The 18319-nt window shown below is 38.9% G+C and overlaps 1 protein-coding gene across 1 annotated transcript in view; it reads left to right on the forward strand.

Moving 5' to 3' along the window:
- Window positions 1-18319, forward strand: part of LOC115016986 (collagen alpha-1(XI) chain-like) — a 103140-nt gene that overhangs the window by 32702 nt on the left and 52119 nt on the right. Inside the window, exon 2 of the mRNA XM_029445144.1 lies at window positions 35-238. Within this exon, the coding sequence (XP_029301004.1) occupies window positions 115-238 (124 nt within the window). The 5' untranslated portion in view covers window positions 35-114. The remainder of the gene's footprint in view (window positions 1-34; window positions 239-18319) is intronic.

Genomic DNA, 18319 nt, shown 5'->3' on the forward strand with positions numbered 1-18319 from the left:
TCTCTTTTGACAAATGAGAGCAACTCTAGAGCAGGTTTTATATCCAGAACACATTTTGGTGCTCTTGTTTGCATGTTTTAAAATCTTAATTACAAAGGTGATTAAAGCGTAAAGATGTGCTGCTGGTTGTTAAATTTGACGCTTTGCCTTCTCGGGCTCGTGACGACGAGCACCGCCTCACCGGACGACGCACCGGTGGATTTTGGAGGCGAGTCCGGCTCCGGGATGCTTCAGACAGGTAAGAGTGGTGTGGTGTTACACCTGTGGAGACTCTAAACGTTAAAAGTTAAATACCAGTGCAGAATAAACGTCCTACTTATTTCTTAGCAAGTGCAAAACATTAAACACTTTGCCGGCTAATGTTAGATTTACACTATGTCTTTTTTAAAGTAGACGTGACAATTCTGGGGATTATTCCATTACATTGAGTGCTTTATGACATACTTCACAGTCCTACCCCAACACACACTTAAATTAAAGCTACCACAGCTTTGCCTTTAATTAGAGTGACTTCCAACCAAATTAATGTTAGCCAGCTGCTGTGAAATTCATTAGCTAGCATTGACAAGCTAGTACCAAAACAGATTAAAGTCTGTTTTCTGTGTTAGTTGTTTGCCCTGGAACTCAAGGAATCCTCAATAGCTATATGCACAGGGTTTTGGAGTTCATTAATATAAATACACTTGTGTGAAATGTACAGTTCTCCTGCAAACCTTACATATCCTCCAATATCTACTGCTATGTAAAATGTATGTAAAATGCAATTTAAAAAACACTATTGTTCTCCAAAGAATCCACATAATAGTAAATGCTTTTGTCACATTGTACTTCTCTTCACCATCCTCTGTATATTGTAATTTCATCTGTCATGCACATAGAACTAAAGCTTTATCACCTGTAAAGGCTCTTTAACACTCACAAGAGCAGGCTGATTAGTCATATTTGATCAGCTGGAGCTTATTAAATCATTTGTTCAGTGTAGTTTTGTGTCCAGATAAAATCCTCCACTTCTCATTGGCCTCCCCTCAGATGCTCAGCAGTCAGTCCAAGTAGATGCTGTTAACTCTCATTGTGTTTTCATTCCACCGCTCTCTGGTGTGTGAGTTTACCCAAAACACGTGTAGACTGATTGAATAACTTTGTAAGCGCAAACCGTGAAGCTGTGAAGCTGAAATTCAGACCACAATGAAACAATAATACTTTTTCACTGCAGTCCAATTAAATGTAATGTTTTTTATATATATATATATATATATATATATATATATATAAAAATGTGAAGCCCTTAAAACCCAAATCTAAGCTGTTTAATTAATGTGCTGTTCACACTGTAAAATGCTTCACTGGCAACCACAAATTAGCGCCTTAATTGTTAAAAAAAAACACCTGTCCAAAGTTGCCAAAACCTTTCAATCAGTTAGAACCAAGGGGTAGGGAATTAAAGTCCTTACCTTTTTATAAAGGAACAAACTCAATTTGATTAATACATTTGCTTTTACATGGCCCAAACGAGTATTGCTGAATACATCATGCACACAAAATGTCTTTATTCTGCATAAAACACATGTGGAAACTGAAGCCAAAACTCATCCACATTTATTAACTCCAATGGAATGCCTTCACTCTGCCAAGCAGACTGAGTAAATCACCGCATCATTTTCCACAGCTTGCTCTGTTGTCTCATCAGTGTTTTCAGTGTCTGGATCGCCTTTGTTTTATCAGGACTGTAGATACAGTGACAGCGGTGCGTATGCTGTAGCTTTACATTGTGTTGAAATTGATCTCAGATTGGAGCTCTGCCAGGTGCCCGACTATGTCATGTCTGGGTTCCACAGCATCACACATGCCATCATTAGAGGCACACAACAGAGCCAAACAGAGAGAGAGCAGGGAACCAGCTGAGAGTTTGAATTAGACTGATGATCGTGTTGATTGAACCCTGCCTGTTGAATGTTTTCACTGTGTTTTCAGACAGTTACTGTAGATGGCGGAGTGTGAAAGCCTTGTAAACTGTCACTGGATATCACTGTATAGGCTGATGGGTATGTTCAGCTGTGATAATCTTCTTGCATTTACTCTGTTGTTATTAGGTTTCCTCAACTAAATCTCACCCTGTTCCAGATGCAATTGAGCTAAATATGAGAAACGTACTGTGAAGGATAGTGAGTTCATCCCAAGCCAATTGAAGATTGTATAGAACAATGGTGTGCTGTGGAGCTCAGTTTCTGGCTCAGGAGGTAGAGTGTGTTGTCCACTTATCACAGGGCTGGCAGTTCGACGTGTGTGTCTGCGTCAACATGAAACAAGTCTCATTCCAAGATGAAATGATTCCAGGTGACTTTGAAAAGCAATCTGTCCTGCAACCTTATGGCACTGCAATGCATACTGTAATCGCAGTTCTCTGTCAATGCCAAACTTAGTGCAGGTCTTCTCCATATTCCTGCATTTATACACCTTTCAAGTAAATTGGTCATATATTGGCCTCATTTATAATAGTTGTACCCATTAAGCAGAACGCATTTGTTAAGTAGTTGTATATAATACCTTCCAGGTAACCGAGATCAGGAAGCATTAAAGAAAAGAGGAGGATGTAGAGGGAACAGGAGAACCTATCGAGTAACCTCCACTATGATCTGTTGCGCAAACGTCATTCACCTTCGGGTTCATGAGTGCAATGAATCACGTTTTCCGTACATGAAGTGTTTCTTCTCACTAAGGTTTCGTGAACTCATTTATACAATAACATTTAACCCAAAATTCCTCTGCAGGTGATTTATCTGTTCTCCTGTCATTATTGTCAACCCAGCTCTGATTTGACTTTGAAGCTTCTGTCGTGTGCTGAGAGCAGCATGCACTAATCAGCCTTGTAGTAAATAGGTAACTGTACAGACCTTAGGTTAACGTATACCTTTGTGCATACAGTAGCAAGGTTTCCATCCATATGCACTGCATTTAAATCCTTTCTTGAAAATTCTTTAAAAATAAGAGAAGATTTCATTGAAACTTGCTATGGACATTTCTACTTGCACACATTAAATATTGCCATTGTTTTTTTCTGAGATTGTTCATGTTCTACAGAGGATTGAGTGCCAGCTCCTGGTGGAATTTTCATCTTTAAGAAAGAAAGATATCAAAAACTACTAGTCAGACTTTAATGAAATTTATGTGGATATCCATTGTAACAAACACACATTTTTTTTCTTCCTCCACCACTACCATCAGCTCAAAATTGCTATAAACTATAAAAATCTAATTAAGAAATTCCATTGAGATTTTCTGATCTTTGTCATGCTCTCCAGAAGATGAACCGTTTATATTATGGACACTCCTAAGTTGACTGTTTATGCTAAACAGTCAGCTTTGTGTGCAATATATATATAATTGGCCTAATTCCAATGACTCCATGGGCCATACATACATTGTTTTATAGTGAACTTTAGTGAGGGATTGTGGGTACAGTTACCTGCCTACACCTCTGTAGCTCCTTGAATCTAGCATCAGGCGTCTGTCATTCCCAATCCATACATCCATCCATACCTTTATTCATTCATCCATCCTTCCAGTCATCTCTCAGTCATCCATATCCAGCTGTGATATGTGACTCCCATATGTCAGGAATAGCTTACTGTAACCTCTGACCCTATGAGATAGGTATCGCTAGAGCACAGTATGCAGAACAGCTGTGGGGAAGAGTTTTGTGATGTTAAAAGAGGTGTGCCTGTGTCTGAGTCTGAGTGTCTCCATACTTCTCAGCATCACCCATCAACTCACCTTACTGCTACTCCAGCACTAACACTTTCTTCAGAAGTGGGATTTGCAGACTAACCTTTTTGACCTTCTGTGAGAATGTTAGTAGAGCTCTGACAGTGAGAAGCTCTGAGCTGTGTCTCAAATGACTATGTTTTAGATTATCCAACTTCAAAACCCGTTTTGGCCTGCTCGTGGTGGGGCCTGAGGATGTCTGTCTGTCTGTCTGTCTGTCTGTCTGTCTGTCTGTCTGTCTGTCTGTCTGTCTGTCTGTGACTTTGAAACCCCACAGAAGAAATCTCCAAAGCTACCAAGCCAGATTGTCATGAAATTTGATGTGGATCATGATCCCGAGAGGATTATTTGGAATTACATTTAGCCGGGATTCTGACGAAAAGCTGAACTGATAAGACAAATAGTTGATTGATAAAATATTAAGCAATAATAATGTTATTAAATGTTAAAGTCACTAAAAAAAAGAGGACTTTTTTTGTTTGTTTTAAGATTATGAATTAGGCCTATGTTTCTTTAGGTTTTTAACAGTTGGTTGAACAAAATAAGATATGGAGTAAATAATTGATAGATTGCAGATTTAAAACTGAATTTATTGGATATTGATTACATTAAACTTCCTGTATTCATGTTCCTCAGAGGACGAGTCCTGACGTTTCTAATGACCCCACTGAACATTCCAAAGGGTCCAAAATGTTCCGCTTGAACACAATATGTCATCTAATGACCAAATTAACATTACATTTGCTCAGTACTATATCTTTATGCTCCCGAGAGTATGAACCCTTGAGAAGTCATTGACCCTGTGACCTATCCTCTAGCGCCACCCTCAGGACAACATTTGTATTTTTTAGGTTATGTTCGCTTCTAAAAATCAGTTTTTGTTTGTTTCATCCAACACTTTTGTATTGTCGAGGGAACATTGCAACCTCTTGAGGTTAGAATTTAAAAGTTAGGTTGTATGTCCCTTTTTTGCATGCTTGATGTTCTCATTCAACTGAACCTAACTTTGAATTGAAACTATGGATCAAGAAGGTGTTACTTTATCTATAACTGATAATCAGATAAGGATATAACATTATGTTAAAAGTGTAATACAGAAGTCTGACAGGCACAACATTGTCTTTAAAAAAAAACCTCTATATAGAGAATGGTGGTCATTCAAATTTAATTTGCTATACTTTGTCACATCACCAAGCTCTCAAACCAGATCAAAAGCACAGTACTGACCATGTTACTGACACTCTCGTGCTCTTCCAGCAGGTTGAGCTCATGATGTCATTGCCAATATAATGCCAAAATCCATAAGTAGGCATCTGCATCCAATGAAACGTGATCTTGGGACTTAATGCTTGATGAGCCCTGATCTGGGGCCCATTAGCCGCTTTAACCATGCAGAGGCCCACGTGCTCTGGTGTGCGTGGTGTAACATTCCCTCCAATATACACAGACTGGGTCATCGGCCTGGTTCTGGGTGTGGAGTACATCGCAGCTTGTGGTTAGATTTGTGTGAACAAAAGTGGGTGGGGAGGGCTAGGTGAAAACCACATGTTGGATCAGAACCTCCTTCCTCATCTGTAATCTCTTCTCAAGCCAACTGGAACCAGATGGCAGATATAGTGGGTTGATAGTGTTCAGTCAAAGTTCCTCTGATGTTTGGCGTTAAAGATGAATAAAAGAAAGGGCTTTTAATTTAATTTGTTTAAGCATTTACAACAATGCCTCAATGACCACTTTGTAGTGTTGTTTCTCAATATGTCTCCCATCGCTCAGCCACTGCAAAGCTTGTAGACAAATTACAGCATGTTGGACACAAACATACAGATTTATGTGGAATGAGCAATTTAATGATCTGCTGTTTTGTCCCAAGCTATGCTGTTTGTGGTTCCGCTTGACTCAAGTGTTGACACATTTAACTGTGTCCATTCTTTGTACGTCACTTGATGGTTTTCTTTGTAGCTTGCACATGTTAAACACCTGCCTTGTGGTGTTGAAAAAGAGTTGACATTGTTACTTGTTGAACAGCCACATATAGTGATTTGATTTGAAACATTTGCCCATTTAAGTACCATGGAACTGTGATGGTAGTAATTTATTTTTTAAATGTTTAATACATAGAGTAACTATAAACAGTTTAACAAACAAACAGTGTATTAGTGCACCAGGTAAACTATAATTAATGTATTGTACTTTGCACTTTTGTGCAACTCATAGTTTTGTGCCTTCTTTTTTCTTTCTTTTTATTGGAAATTATTGATCTCACACTTGGTTATTGAAAAGTACCAACCGAGGTTGCAGGTACTTGCAGGTTTTGCATGCAGTGACGAGCATATAATCTACTTGGTATAAAATAAACACATCACTCAACGTGGCACTAAACATCTGTACTAACAGATATACTGTTTGTCATCGTAGGAAAAGCACAAGTGTAAATGATAACCTTATTTATGGCTGAATTCTTGGGACGCACGATATTTCGATTTTTGCATATATTTTCCTACTCTTTTTGGCCAATTGCTGATATAGGCACACATATATTTCCACCCAATTATAAAGAACATCAAGTCTCATCTGTAGTGGATGTAACATTATTATTTGTACTGTTATCGTGATGGATGGATCAGATTTTTCAAAATGTACACCTTCACTGGGCAAAATAAAAACACTACTTCAACTTCTATGGAGCTTTTTTACTATCTTTATTCAAGAGTGGAATTTTTAATTAGAGAGCATGCCTCCTTGATTTCCTGCTTGTGCATAGATTTGCTCTTCTTCTCAAACTGCATTGCTTGCACTCAGATATATTGTTGCTTGCACAGATTTTCTCCTCTCCAGCTTCAGCCCTTCTCCTCACACTTGCATGTACGAGCAACAATATATCTGAGCGCAAGCATGCAGTTTGAAGAGAGGCAGAGCAAATCTAAGTACAAGCAGGGAAAGCATTACAAAATCTGAACGTGAAATCAAGAAGGCATGCTCTCAAATAGAAAAAAAATCTCTTGAATAAAGATAGTAAAAAAGCTCCATAAACTTCAAACATGCCATATTTATTTATCTACCTGTCGTATCAGAGGAAATGTTTTTTGCCGATATTTAATCTTGAAGCCTTTATCTGCTGATGACGTGCCGATATCATCATACATCCTTACTGAATTCCATTGAGCTTTCAGAGTCCTGGTGTTGATGCTGGCTCACTGTCATGACTTACTGGGACACTTGAATACAACAGAGCCATGGCTAATGTGATAAGTAACACCTGCGCTTTTCCTGCTCCGACAAGTCCAAATGTTGCCTGTGAAAAAGGGTTATTGTCTCGCTAACCAAAGCATTCAAAGACTACTACACATTCGCCCCCGCACACATGTAATGGACACTACTTTGTTGAAGTGTACACAACAGTTTTGGTTACTTTTGTCTAAGCTTTAAACTGAACCGTTATCTGGAAAATACTACCAAACTATACACTTTTCAAATGTTTTTTATTATTAACACAAATGCTTAAGAACACATTTCAGCTAAGAAACGTTTAGCTTATGTTACATTGTTTAGACCGTAATGGACTTTGTTGGAAAAACCTTTTAATGCCCGTTTTAAGGGGTTCTGAAGCCCATTCGGTCTCCGTACTTCCCTTGTCCATGACTGAAACTTGCTATAAAGCTCCATAAAGCTGAAGGGAGCTGCAGATTCTGGTGATAATTCTCTGTAGATTCATCACTACAAGCACATTCTTTTCACATTGTCATTTCATTTAGAGTTATAGAAATATCGCATGTAGCCTTTTTAAGCAATGAAAGGCTAAATTGACCATATTACTTTACTATTATGGTATTGATCGGTTGAAAGTTGTGTTCTTGCTCTCGCAGATTTGGCTGTTTGCTGTGTGCGTGTGGTTTTTTGTCATGTTTTACTGCTTGTCTTGTCAAGGTAGAAACCACGTTTTCTGATGCCTCCAAACAATGGTTATAAGCAGAGGGTTCAGTAACAGCACTTGGCATGAGTTTGGCAGGAGTGTTTTCAATCCCAGGCGTGGAGACCTAAATCTGGTGCAGATTGGTGTCTAATAGCAGGACCAAACTTTATTTGGCAGCCATTTGCCCTTTGGGACACAGTTAAACTATCATATTATTGTTATCCATCATTAAAAAAAGTCAAGGTGAGCCAGGAGGCCAGTTTAACTGCTGCAGCTGTGACATGTGTAACTGCCTTAATACGCTTGTGTTCCGCAAAATAGATGCCAGGTGATGCAATGTTGTTTCATACCAGTGAGACACACATGCACACATACACACATGTCTCCTGTTTTACCTCATACTTCAGGCTTTTCTTTTGCCTCATTAAAAAATGTGCATATTTTAAACACATTTATAGTTAATTGTCAAATATTTTGTGATCCCTTTGGCTCCTACATAGACTCCCTGACACAGACACACAGACGCACTGTTCCATTCAGCATCTGCATTTACCTTGTCCCCTGTGTGACTCCAGCAAGGTGTGCTGCATGGTAAAATAAACAGTACTACTCTGGCTGTCCCAGAATAAGCCATTCATGCACCAGTTTAGTTGCATACATCTTGTGGGACATTTAGTTTTTTGTTTATCTCTCTATGCTTTTATTAGCTTTGTGAAAATAGTTTTTGCTTTACAGAATAAGGCTTGCATGCTCATAGATGTCTGCCTCTTGCTGTTATTGACACAAAAGTTTTTTCACAAAGACCTACACCTGGCATGTTCATTGTAATTTAAGAATATGTCACCAAGTGCAACAGTATGGCTCTTTTATGTGTGTTTTAGAGTTTTGGGACAACAATACAGTTATGTGGCATACAGTAGAGGCATACGCTACCATTTATCAGGATTTGGCTATGCAAACATTTTAGTTTTTTGTCTCTGGTGGGGAGTTATTAATACCAAAGAAGATTAAATAATTGTTATTCTTGAATATTCACCTAGCAATGCAAAAGCATAAAAAGTTTGGATTTCTTCAACTTGCCTATATCTCTTCCACTTGTATGAGATTAATGGTTTTTATGCATGTTCTCCGACAAATAAATGTAATAAACTAAACTAAATGGCACCACCTTTTGGCCATGGTGCTATGACATTTGAATGACTATTTCCCTTCACTTACTTTTGGACAGGCTTTCTCATTTTTTAAACCTGGTCTCTTAAAAGAACAAACTTCACCTGCTTGATGAAATTAATAGGTGTTTTGGTTAAATGAAAAGAGTGATAAGTTGAAATGAATGGCCCTTGACATGTTCATAAACGTCCTCCATTATGATGAACATGTGCAGATGCTTATCTTTATTGGATTGGCTGAACTTAACTGATGAAGGACCTGAAGTGACAACTCTGTTATGACTAACAGAACTCGAGCAGATCCTACATACGACAGCCAGAGGGAATGTCTCAAAATTGGTTTTGTTTTCTTTCTTTTTTCTGTGGGTGAACCGTATCAGTGGCTGTCTGTCAGGGCCCGTTCGACCTGCTAAGCTTTTGTTTACTTAAATGTGATTGATTTGTTTTGAAGTCTCGGCTCAGTCGCCCTCACTGCTCACATTTTAGTCCAGACTGCTCAAGATTTATCAGCCCTGGAGGGTTTGTTTCTCTGGAACACAGGCGGGCTTGCTTTCTTTATTCATTGTCTGCATGGCACTGTGCCACTCTAATCAAAACAGTCCCCCTCAAAAAGAGACATTAACCAGCTTTGTTGTGCCTGTGTGTTTCTCATTGTGTAAGTTTATTGGCCACATATATGTCTTTTAGACTCATTAAGCTGTTCTGTAAGGATGAAGGTGGCGATTAGTGCCACAGCCAGAAGAGTCAAAGCCAAAAGAAAAGCTTAATCACATTATAACAAAATCTAATCTTTACATATTTGTTCAGAAATTAGTACTTAAAAAAACTAACTTTCTTAAAACAAGTGAAGTATGCCAGAGAAATACAAATTCAACTTGTTTTAAGTATAAATCAGCTTTCCTTCATTTTTTAAAACTTGAATACTTGAAAAAGTTGGTTTACATTGAAAAAGTAAAATCTTACTGCCGTGCAGATTTTGTCACTTATTTTGAATGACTTTAAGGACTCATTAACAACAATGACTATCTGTCATTAACGTGGACACATGTAACTAGGGAGGGCACAAGGACTGATACTTCGGTACCAAGTCGATGCCAAAATTCTGAACCTGTGACAGTACTCGTTTTTCCACAGTTAACGCAGGAGATAAGACATTTTAATTTGGATTCTGCTAATCGGTTCTTAAAGCACATTAATCTGGCTGTGTGCCCTGGACCACAGGTTTTCTCTCCACTGCTCGCTCTCGCAAACAGCATCCACCTCGCACTCGCTCTCTCGCTCTCGATCAACCAAACACTCGCTTCACACACAGTACGCACACACTTGACTTTTTGGGATTATTTTATAAACTCACTATCGACACAGGTAACAAACCCTATTTTTTCCCTGATAGTGCTACATTGTGAACAACGCATATCTGTGTTGAAATCGGCAGGAGTAGAGCTACTTAACGTTAGCTGTTAGCTGCCAGAATCGGATTTGCTATTGCATTATGGTGAGTTGGGCAGGGTCAATTATAATGTTATCATGATGTGTTCAAATGCAATCTTGTAAAATGTAGTTTTTGTCGAAACTTGAATAAATACAGGTGTTTGAATGAAATGTTTTAACTTTCTAACAAAAATCAGGATGCAAACGTAATAAGGGAGTCTATGTTAAAGTAGGCTACATGTGGGCGTCCCGGTAGCTCAACCGGTAGCACAGGCGTCCCATATACAAAGGCTCAGTCCTTGCCACAGTGGCCACTGGTTCAAGTCAGACCTGTGGCCATTTGCTGTATGTCGTTCCCCTTCTTTTTCTCCCCCTTTCACAATCTGCACTTCACTATCATAAAGGCATGAAAAGCCCAAAAATATAACTTAAAAAAAAAACGTAGGCTACATGGGATTTATTTTGTTTTTGTTTTTTAATGTGTTATCAATTGGTTATCTTTAACTGGTATTGGTATCGACTACTACATTTCTGGTATTGTGACAACTTTACATCCTTTGTTACTGTAAACACTGCTAACTACAGTACTTTTACACCAGATACAGCAGTAAAATAAATAACTTATATTTAATTATGGTCACTTCTATTAAAATTCAATATTTGCTTTCACTATTATCCTATTAATTTAATTAGAAAGTGGGTTCTTTGTCTTTCATCTTTGCAATGACCTCATGTTATGGCACTGTCTTTAACTGTACAGTACATGTAGAATGAAATCCTGTGAACAATGAACAATGGAAAGACAGTTGGGATGCACACAATGCAAGTGATTGTACTTATGTCAGCCTCTCAGTCTGCAGTGCATTCTCAAGAGACATGAGATTGTACGTCTGCAGACTGACATGTTACAGATAAAGGCCCAGCCAGTTACAGATAAAGGCTCAGCCAGCTACATTCCTGTCACTTTTTACAAGCTCAATTTACATACATATTAACCCCTTTTACACACACATACTCACAAACTAGGAGAAAGGACAGGATGCCAGTTCCTGTGTGTTGAACCGACATGGAGGAATTGAGAAAGATCAGACTTAATGCAATTGTACTTTGATGTGCGGGAGCTGCAACCAATAGGGCTTGTTTTGACTCATATTGCAATGTTTTGACTCGATTATCTACAATATACTGCAACTTTAATGAATGTACCCTGTTGTTTACATCACGTTTATGTTGAAGATTGTTGCTTTCTGTGCATCTTTCAGTGTTTAGACTCATCACATGCAGAATAGATTGTTGGAGTGTACCATAGGAGCTAACAATAACTGCCATTGCCACTGGAGGTCCCCTGTCTGGCTGAATTACTAATACAACCACAGATATTAGTGATAGCTATAGCAGTAGAAACCTTGCAATTGCAAAAACTGGTTGACACATTTATTTTCTCTTTGTATATATTGTCATATTTCCAACTAGCTTTACGGTTTTAATCAAAAAATGAATGAGAGTGCTTCTAGGTATATCTTGGACAACTGCCTAACTGTGCAAAATCAATCGTTATTCATCACGTCACCGTCACGTCTTTTTTTCCTGGTTTTCTTAGCATCCCTCTGTCTTAAGTAAATCAAGTATAACCTGGTTCTCATGACCTAGCTGTGTTCTCATCTCCCCTGATTAGGTGAGAGTGAGGTAATCTGCTGTGGTCTGTGCTGCTGACAGACATGATGGAAAAAGCACCAGTATTTGTGCTGCTGGCGACCGCACAGACATATGCCTGTCAGGATATTTGAGTGTGGTTGCCATTACCATGTTCAGGGCCGAGACTTGATGTAGATTGAGTTTCCATCAGTCTATGCAAAACAGGTCAATCTGAGGACATACTGTACGTGAGAATTTATTCAACAGCGTTTATGAAGGTCCGTCCGAATGATGAGTTCAATCTTTCATTCTGGAAAAAGAATTTCCTGCATGTACACAGTTCAAAAAAGTTGACAAAAATGAACAACAAGATCAAAATGACAAAACAGTAGCTTTTACAACTAGATTAGAGGCAACTCTCTTCCTACATTGCAGGTTTGATACATTTTCTGATTTCCAGGGTCCTCATGTCGAGGCAGATGTCTTAACTGCTTTATGGAAACAGAGTGCCCTCTGATTATTCTGGTGCAACCTCTCAGCCAGGCTTTGGTTTACTAGAGACCTGAAGAGTAACCAACTCAACTGAACTTGACTCTTAGGGTCAGGATTCAGACAGCACATGGCCATTTGACAGCACTTAGCAAGTCTTGTAAAGCTTTTTACAAGAGTTTTTTACAAGCACTTTAATGACTTTGTCAATATAACTATGGTGTTTTCTTACACCATGCACTGTGGCCTGTACGATAATGATGATCTTAACAAGACAGGGCAGTGGCTAGGAGGGCAGTGAAGATCTCAGTAGGCCAATGTCTGGCCCGTCTGATGGAATACTCGCATCTGTCTTTGACACCATGCTGAGATCAAATATTAAGTATGAGAATTGAAAATCAATTCAACTAAATTAGGGTTTATAATCTAACTTTATTGGGCAGATGGTAATATGGCTCTAGTGACTTGGAGAACAGTGGTCCAAACATTACATTATAGTACAATACAGGTCTGCAACGGATGATCCTTTTCATCATCGGTTAATCTATTTGATTATTTTTAGACTATCCAGTTTAGACTAATCATTTCATCTGAGGGAACCAAACATCCCACACACTGTTGATCACTTATTCACAATTTAAAATGTCCAGAGGCCAGGGAATGACGTTGAAAGTTGTGAGCATCAAAACTTTGTGAATAAAGTGAGTACAAGTGATTTACAGTGTGCAGGATTCTTTCAGGGTTTATGATCCAATGGAGAGATGAATTCATTTATTATTAACACTGCTGTTGGTTTTTTTGTTGACTGACTTTTGTTGAATTAATCAATCAATACTTATCGTCATGCTATTTTTAGTATATTAAAGTGGAAATTTTCATGTTTTCTATATTGAAACTTACATTTTAAATTGGAAGCTACGGCAGCAGCTCTGAGGTGTTGCTTTGAGCTAAATGCTATTGTCAGCATGCTAACATGGAAACAATAAATGTTGACATGCTCATGTTTAGCAGGGGATTTTTACCATGTTCACCATCTTATTTTAGCGTGGTACAATGCTAACATCGTCTGGGAACCATGAATGTCTGTACCAAATGATGCCAATCCATCATGCAGATATTAAGATATTTCACCGGATAAGTTAAAACTTCAGTTGTTGAAATAGTTTCATCTGGGTGGATCCAGCCATCTTTCTCGCACGGCTGAAAAAAATCTTTCTCATGGTAAGAAAGTTCTCCAACCTTTAGACTGATTAAAATGCATATGCTAAAAAGAACACCCTGTAACCTTTAATAAGGTTAAGGTTACACTTAATACGGTCTTACTTAACTAAAACTGGACATGTTAGAGACACAAGGTTTTCACTTGACAGCAGCATCATGAGTATTTGACACAGAACAGGTCTATTAGGTCTATTACACACAATGTTTAACTTAACTGTGGAGTGTTTACCACATGAAGACAGACTCAGTGCAGTTGTGCTGTTGTACTGTTTGGACAGAGGTGACAGCAGCAGCAGCACTCTGAGTGGCACTCTGCCAGTATTATGGTGCCGTTCTCATACACTGATATGCCTGGATCACATTCAGGTTCCAGTTTGAAAAGAAGGCGCATAATCAGATTACTTGCATAGAAATATAACATGAAAACATGAAACAGAGTAGATACAGTAGACATATTGTAATTTGGAAACTAATCTATAATATAATCTATTGATAAAATCAACAAATTTAAGGATGCTGTAAATGAAAAGTTAATTCATTCGGTTGAGAGACTGTTTGAAGCTGATACTAATGTTTTCTGTGGAAATAGAGTCGCTTAGTTGGAAAATATTTTTTCCCATTGCCTGATCATCACTCGGTGGGTGCTGGGATCTTGTGGTTTGTCTTCTATCCAACACACACCCTGTTTTACTCCTTGGATTTCCACTCCAGTTGAGATGTGCTTCTCCTTCAGTGTTCTAGCAGGCTCATTACCTGACTCACCAACTCCCTCGGCCGTCCAAAAGCCCCTTCTCTGCTTTCCTCATCTTATGTAAAATACTAATTTACTGGCCATTCTGCCCTCCCCAACCTCTGCAGCTTTATTTTTCTAACTAGTATGTGAGACACATGTAGCAGAAAGGCTTTCTCCCCCCATCTGCGTGCATGTTCAGCCGTCACATTCCTCATCTGGCTGTGTGGTTCTTGGAATTGCAAAAAGGCGGTCAGAACATGGCAAGGAATACACAACCATTTAGATTAATGGTTAATGAGCATGTAATCACAAATAAGTTCCTAATATTCCTACAGCCTTTACATAAATCTGACTAAATACCTTGCTTGACATGGTTAAAGGTCTTCTCGTCTTGCTTGTAGGACATAGGCCAGTGGATTAGCACAGGTCCTGTCTATGTGCCAGATCAGTCCGGCTTTAGGGACTGGCTGTTTGCAAAGTCGATTTCTCCAGATGTACTTTGAGCTTGTCTGTTGAGGCCCTTTCACCCCTTTCATCTGTTCTATACAGCGTCTATACAGTAGGTGTGGTCCAGGGATGGATCCTTGCCCAGGAGCTGGATGTACATTGTGCCTATGTGTCCACTCGGTGAGAAATGAAACGTCTGTCATGCAAAGCAAACTGTCAGGTCCACATCTGTGAAAACATGCAGCTTATTTGCTTTTGCTGAAATCTCTGAATCTACAAAGAGTGTTCACTGCTCTTAACATGAAGCTCTCATACTGTACTCGTACTGCAGTTTAACTAGAGCTTCAACTAAATAATTGTCAATATTCTTTCGCCTGTCTTCATTTTAAATAATTTGTAATATATATAAATTACTCTATGGATGGCAGTGTTATTATTAGACATCTATGTTCCCCAGAGAACGAACCCTCTTGACCTTGGTGATCCCTCGTCTTTTCCTCGAGTGCCATCATGAGGTGGACATCATTTGTTTTTAATGATATGTCTCTATTGGATTGGATTGCTGTGCAATGTGGAAGTGGTGCATAAATTCATGTCCCCCTCAGGATAAATTGCAAGCGCTTTGTTGACCCCCTGACTTTTCCTCTGATGCCATCATTAGATGTTTGTCCAACACTTTGTTTATGTCCAAATACCTGCAAAACTACAGCCTCAGCTGTAGTTTGTGTTTAGTGCTAATTTGCAAATGTTAGGATTCTAACAGGCTAAAGTAAGTTGGTGAACATTGTCAACATTACAAATGCTAAACATCAGCTTGTATGTTAGCATATAGACATGCTAACATTTTTCCCAAAGCCCAGCAGGGCCTAAGTATAGCCTCACGGAGCGTAGCATGGCTGAACAGAAAGTTGTTTTTGCAGTCTTTTTCTTTTATGCATCTTAAAATAAAATTGGAACATTGGTCAGTATAATATCACCTTTAGCCACTGTACTATACTACTATAGCAAATAACAAATATTCAGTATATTTTAAAATGTTAATATGTATGGAGGACTGGCCCTTTTAAGCTCAGGGTGAGGAATTGTCATGCAGCTGTATAGTAACCTGTCATGCCATTTGAGGTCCTCTTTTGTTGTGTTTAGTCGCACTTACATTGACCTTAAACTGAGAGACCTGAGGGTCATCACTTAGGAGGGAGTGGAACAAACTGATGGATGACATAGATTCCCCACAGTCAGACTGACTCACCACTCTCACTCCTGCCCTCTGCCCTCATGTCATTCACTAAACATGTGTAGCTAATGTTACGCTTCTCTGAGCTATCTCATTAGGCTGTTTAATGTCTCAAGTTCAGTACCTGTCAGTAAATGTAAAGCGGAAACATTTTTTTATTAATATTTGACATCAGTGACACCACTAATTTGATGTAAAGAAATATCACCAAGCTCTACAGGGCCACAACCGCATCATTAGTGCTACTCACTTGTGCAAAAGCAGCAGGGAATGTGACCTGAGGGCATGTTCTTCACTCCATTCACTTCCTTTGGTGTCCTCTGATGAATTTTTAAACAGGCGAGTTTAAAAGCCGACTAGGTCAAGTGTTGACTGGTGCTCTTGTACGTTTCCTCTCCCTGAAGGAATGTTTTCCAGAGGAGACTCTTGCATTGTCTCTAGGAAGGTGCTGTGTTTTAAAGGCTTTAGCGAGTCCGCAAGCATGGCCGTTTTTCACCATGGATCCTTTGTGCCGTAAAATGGCATTCAGACGTCAACAAAAAATGTTTGGATTAGCTGCACTCCTGGGTCATACTTAAATATTATTCATCCCAGGAGGGGAAATGAGAAAATCTTTCAGGGAGCTCAGCGTAGATTGGTAAAAAAAACACCTACGTTTATTATTCTCATTTTGGTTCTGTTTTCTAATAAGTTTGTGATGCTGGATTTCATGAGCATTTTAATTTCACTTGTAAAATCTAAATGTTTCCTTTTTTTGTTGTATTTTAGTGTTTTATACAAAACAAGTATACATAATGACCTAACACTCTAAGACAAGTACCAAACTTAAAGGGTGAGTTCACCCACATAGCACTACAAGCCTTCCCCTCGTGTTTCTACCTCCACCCCAATACAGTGTAGGTCAATGGAATTGTATTTGTGGTCCTCTAAACCATATATAAAATGACCTGCAACTCAGTGAGGCTGAACCACACACAGCCACAGGTGATTTGAGTTAAATGATAACGTCATCATGCTAACATGCGCACAATGGCAATAGCAACTTGCTGATGTTTAGCAGGTATCATGCTTATCATGTTAACCACCTTAGTTTAGTGTGCTGGCATGCTAACATTGGCCAATTAGTACTAAACACAAGGTACAGCTGAGGCTGATGGGAAACATAAGTAATGTAGTTTTGCAGGTATTTAGTTATAACCCCAAGTGTTGGCAAAATGATGAATTAGTACTGACAATTCTGCAGATGTAAAGTCAGCAGATCAACAAAGTCATTAGGATATGTTGTCTGGAATCAATTAATCTGTCCAAAGATGTTGTGGAATGTGGAAATATATCAAGTTTTCGCTGGTTTATGTTTTAAACTTCTGGTGGCATTTCAGGAAAAGTCATGGAGTCCTGCAGATGTAAAGCTACTTTGAGCATTAATCATCACACAGGGTGTTGATGACCGCCTCCAGTGTTCTTAAGGCTCTCTTAGAAGAGATTACCACAGCAAAACAGCACAGGCACAAAGCTTTAAGTTGTATTCCAGAAAATAAAAAAATAGGAATATACTGTTGGAATATATGGCAATTATATAAGTGGGAGTTGACTGGAGTAAAACAAAAAAAAAGTTCACATTATGAAGACCATATTATAGTTTTCACGTTGAATGTCTCTTACTTGCTAATGCTACAACTCTGGTTTCAATCTGTGTCCAGATCCCTCCCTCCTGTGCCTCTAGCAGTTACTTTCAAACATCACTCCTCCTAAACATACTCCTTGTGGCATTGTAACCCCCCCCCCCCCATTTTCTGCTTTTCCAGATGAGGAAATGTTGGAGGTTTTCAAGACAAGGGCCCAAATGTACTATGTTCTGAGCCAGTCGCTGGGCACCGGCTAAAAGCATAGCTGTTAAATCCATTCAGTCCACTCAATTCCCTCTGTGTTCTGCATTGGGTTATAGGCCTACTTAACAAGCCTGTCTTCACACAAACATAGATTTTATATGGACTCTCTATATATCCTCTGTAAGGGACACCTCTTGAAATAATATCTCAACATCGGATCTCTTGCTCTCTGATAGCCAGACCTCATAAAGGCTGCAGTCTGAGGCTACACTGACGGAGGGTTTTTGCATCTGTGAGCATTTCACAATCTGCTGTTCAGTTAAAGCTTAGTGTGACAGTAGGTGTGCTCATCACTCAAAGCTTTGTTGATGACTGACTGATAGAGATGTTTAGGAACACAGAGTTTCCTATGTTTTCTGTGTTCACTCCAACTTTCCATCTCTCATTTCCTACTTATCTGGC

Source organism: Cottoperca gobio, chromosome 12 (genome assembly GCF_900634415.1).
Source record: "Cottoperca gobio chromosome 12, fCotGob3.1, whole genome shotgun sequence".
Lineage (NCBI taxonomy): Eukaryota > Metazoa > Chordata > Actinopteri > Perciformes > Bovichtidae > Cottoperca > Cottoperca gobio.